The sequence below is a fragment of the Anneissia japonica genome, unplaced genomic scaffold (genome assembly GCF_011630105.1).
Source record: "Anneissia japonica isolate Jap-2015-1 unplaced genomic scaffold, ASM1163010v1 scaffold288009_len375886_cov190, whole genome shotgun sequence".
Lineage (NCBI taxonomy): Eukaryota > Metazoa > Echinodermata > Crinoidea > Comatulida > Comatulidae > Anneissia > Anneissia japonica.
The window spans coordinates 368127-371764 of record NW_022748146.1 but is presented as its reverse complement, the minus strand read 5'-3'; the positions used below and the strand labels follow the sequence as shown (position 1 = coordinate 371764).

Sequence of the window (3638 nt, the reverse complement as noted above, 5' to 3'; positions counted from 1 at the left end):
CGACGGCTTGGTCAGCCCGGTAAAAACCGTCAGGGGGGACAGTCTGCCCCCCTGGCCCCCCGCCTGTTACGCCACTGCTTATAAGATGAATGGGAATATGAATCATGCAAATCTGGAATCAAATCTAGGTGGTGGGGTCAACGTTCCGCCCCCGGGAAAATTTTGATTTCTAGATGGCGGGAAATGACCTTTCTCGACTTTTGAGTTAGGTGTCTAATTACTTTGTTCTTCAAAATTCAAGGTTTTCCCCCTCATGAAAACGGTAAGGTAAACTTTCTCAGCAGTCATACAAAAATCTCCAGACATTATATATTTTTCGCCAAAAAGTGGGGGGGGGGGCCTCCGCCGGCCATGCCAGAGGCACTGTTTGGCTGAGGTCAGGCAACATAGGCCTAGCCACCGGAGGCCTAGGCCCTAGAATGTAAAGTTTGTTTGTGTTGGTCTGAATGCGTTCGTTGATTGCGATCGGGAGTAATCAGTTTTGGATTACCACCGATTACATGGCAACCGATCGCAAGAGAGTGTAGTCTGAATAGGGTATAATGATACGTACGTTACATACTACAGTCAAATAGGCCTTGTTAAAAAAAATCATCAAAATATAATCGAGTTTAATTCAACGAGAAAAAGAATGGCATCAAGAGTAATAACATACTAATTAATATACAATTGTCTATTGATAATTATTGAAAAGTTAGTCTTAATAACATACGTAATCTGATGAAGATCCATGCATTGATAACGGATCGAAACATTACAACCAGTACGTACTGTATATTATTGGTATACTTACAAGAATTTGAACATGTGGATAATATATTAGAACGCCTACTTGGCGATCCACATAATAGTATACTATAGCCATGTATGCGATTATACCTCCGTGTTAACTGTATAGGCCTATCAGAAATTCTATGGCTATAATTTAAGCAGATTCAAATGCCATATTGACAATGACATTTAGGATGGGTCAATGGGTTTATTATTACTGTAGTATGCATTCGGAGATAAGGTGCAAAGGCCTTATTTGCTGACGTCCTTTATTTGCATGTCAAATCTTTATAGTAAAATTTCGTTATTATTTATTGGTTAAGCGTGACTCATGGAAATGCCCTCGTTTATTTTGGGCTGCTAGTTCTCGGTGTATGTTTATTACCATTGAATATTTAAGGCGTTTCTATTACTCCATATAGGACGATATATTTTTAAAATACATTATGAAGGTTCTTTCATCCGAATGTATGCATAACACAAGGTTACTAACTCTAATAAGCCTAACATTTTATGTGAAGTTGACAAGTACAGCACATCCCGGAAGTTCGTATGGGGACAATGTAGTTTTTATGGTAAGTTTGAGAAGACTTAGCTCAACCACGTATAGGCTTGTACAATAGCAAATAATTATATAATGAGGCATACGTGGGCCTAGCAATGGAGGAAATATCCCTCCATGGCATGGTCCAGGCTTGTACAAAAATACTAGCTGGAATGACACGTTTATCTATTATTAGGGGCTGGTTTGTTATACATTTGCGGATAGATAATCAGAACAGAGGAGAAGTGGCTCCACTCCTGAGATGCAGAATTTACTTTCATGTTCCCCCTTTCGTTCTGAATGAGCCAGTACGCCTCCGTTCTGAAGGGGTCGCAACGGGAGTATGGATATGTAGGCCTACATGCTTCCATCAAAGGTGTGTCAGGATTGACAGGCCTGCTGTGTTGATTTAGCAAGCAAATTCATTTTACCAATTGAAATATAAATGACAGGCCAGTGGTTGGCTTTTAGTTGATACAGTAATATTAGGCCCTACATCAGGTATGGATTAAAATCTCAATGATCACAAATAGTGTTATGGGGACGAGGTAGGTCTACACCACATCGAGAGATAACACAAAAATGATAAAAAATTGTCCGTATTTATTCTAATAAACGCCCCGCTTTGAATGAGCACCTCCTCGAATAAATGCCCTCTCCAGAGTCTCATTTGGGAATAAACGACTTGGGGGATTTTTTTTTCCTCAAATAAACGTTAACCCCATGTGTATAAGAGACAGCCCCCACCCTTGTCCATTGATGGTAATTGTGTGTTGTATTTCTACATTTATAATGAAATTAAGGGGCGTTCATTTGTCCGTTTCACACCAAAAAAAAAAAAAAAAAAAGCATCAAAAGCCCTTTTAAACAATAAACGTTTATTCGAATAACTACGGTATTACTATCATTTACAACAGAAAAAAACGTTTTATCGATTGAGCAGTGTTACTTAATTTTAGTACATTATATGTTATGTTAATTGTATTAATTATCAGCATAACTATTCATTCGTTTATTTCCCAGTATGAAGAGAAATCGGCGCAGTTTAAACCAAGCTGTAAATGCCATATAGAGGGAACTGAAACCTCACATTTCCACAAGTTGTTCAAGTTAGAAGAAGATGGACCAATGTACGATCTATGCTACGCAGGGTCATATGTAGCTGAAATAACCCCAACCAAAGCTGTTTGTAAACCATGTATAACTGGTACATATAACCCATCTTCAAATGCTTGTTCATATTGTCTGATGTGTCGAACATGTGGAGAATTTGAAAACGTAAGCTACATGATACGAACTATCTTGGCATATAGCACAGTTTAGTGTAGTTTATAAGCTTCAATATCTTAGTATTATTCATATGATTTTTACCGTAATGGCAAGACATAACCTCTTATAATCATCATTACCAGTACCATTATTATCATCATTATGATAATTATTTTATAATAATATTTATTATTATTATTATTATTATTATTATTATTATTATTATTATTATTATTATTATTTATTATATTATAATGATGATGATGATGATGGTAATAATGATGATGATGATGATGACGATGATGATGATGATGATGATGATGAGGATGATGATGATGATAATATTAGTGTTCATGATTTGGACGATATAATGGTAACGTTCTTGGTTGGGTGGTAGTGGTGGTGACAATGGTGATAACGACGATGAATGATAAAAATGAGGAAGAGGACTATGAGCATGATGGTGATAATGGCAGAAATGACTGATGATGATGATGATGTAGGCCTATAATGACAATTATTATCAGGTGAAGACGATGTTAACGATGGTGTTGATGATAACGAAAATTAATGAATTTGTTTATTTATGTTTTTAACTCATTGACCATAAATTTAATTGAATAATATTGTGAAGATTGAACATTGGCGGATGTCCTGACAACCCCCGCCCACTTGGGCAAAGAAAAAAAATGAAATAAAATAAAATAAAAGATTCTAGATCCTTTTCCGGACCCGTGAGCTGACATTGTTTTTGTTACAATGGGAAAATTAGAGTCGAGAAAGCTCATTTCCCGCCATCTAGAAATCAAATTTTTTCCGGGAGAACTCCCGATCCCTTTCTCATTGGGGTTCATCGATCCATGGAATCGTTTTCAAGAGGGGGAAATCTTGAATTTTAAAGAAATTAAAAGTCATCAAAAGACACATCAGAAGTCGGGAAAGCTCCTTTCCCGCCATCTAGGAATCAAAGTTTTCCCGGGGGAGAACCCCGGACCCCCTTTCTGTTTGGGGTTTATCGATTCATGGAAAAAAGAATACGTATGCAATCACTCAA

The 3638-nt window shown here is 37.1% G+C and overlaps 1 protein-coding gene across 1 annotated transcript in view; it reads left to right on the top strand.

The window, feature by feature from the left end:
- Nucleotides 1-1109: 1109 nt before the first annotated feature.
- The window catches only part of LOC117120672, an 11781-nt gene continuing 9252 nt past the window's right edge, over nucleotides 1110-3638 (top strand). Inside the window, exons 1-2 of the mRNA XM_033265695.1 lie at nucleotides 1110-1346; nucleotides 2339-2593. Of these exons, the coding sequence (XP_033121586.1) occupies nucleotides 1218-1346; nucleotides 2339-2593 (384 nt within the window). The 5' untranslated portion in view covers nucleotides 1110-1217. The remainder of the gene's footprint in view (nucleotides 1347-2338; nucleotides 2594-3638) is intronic.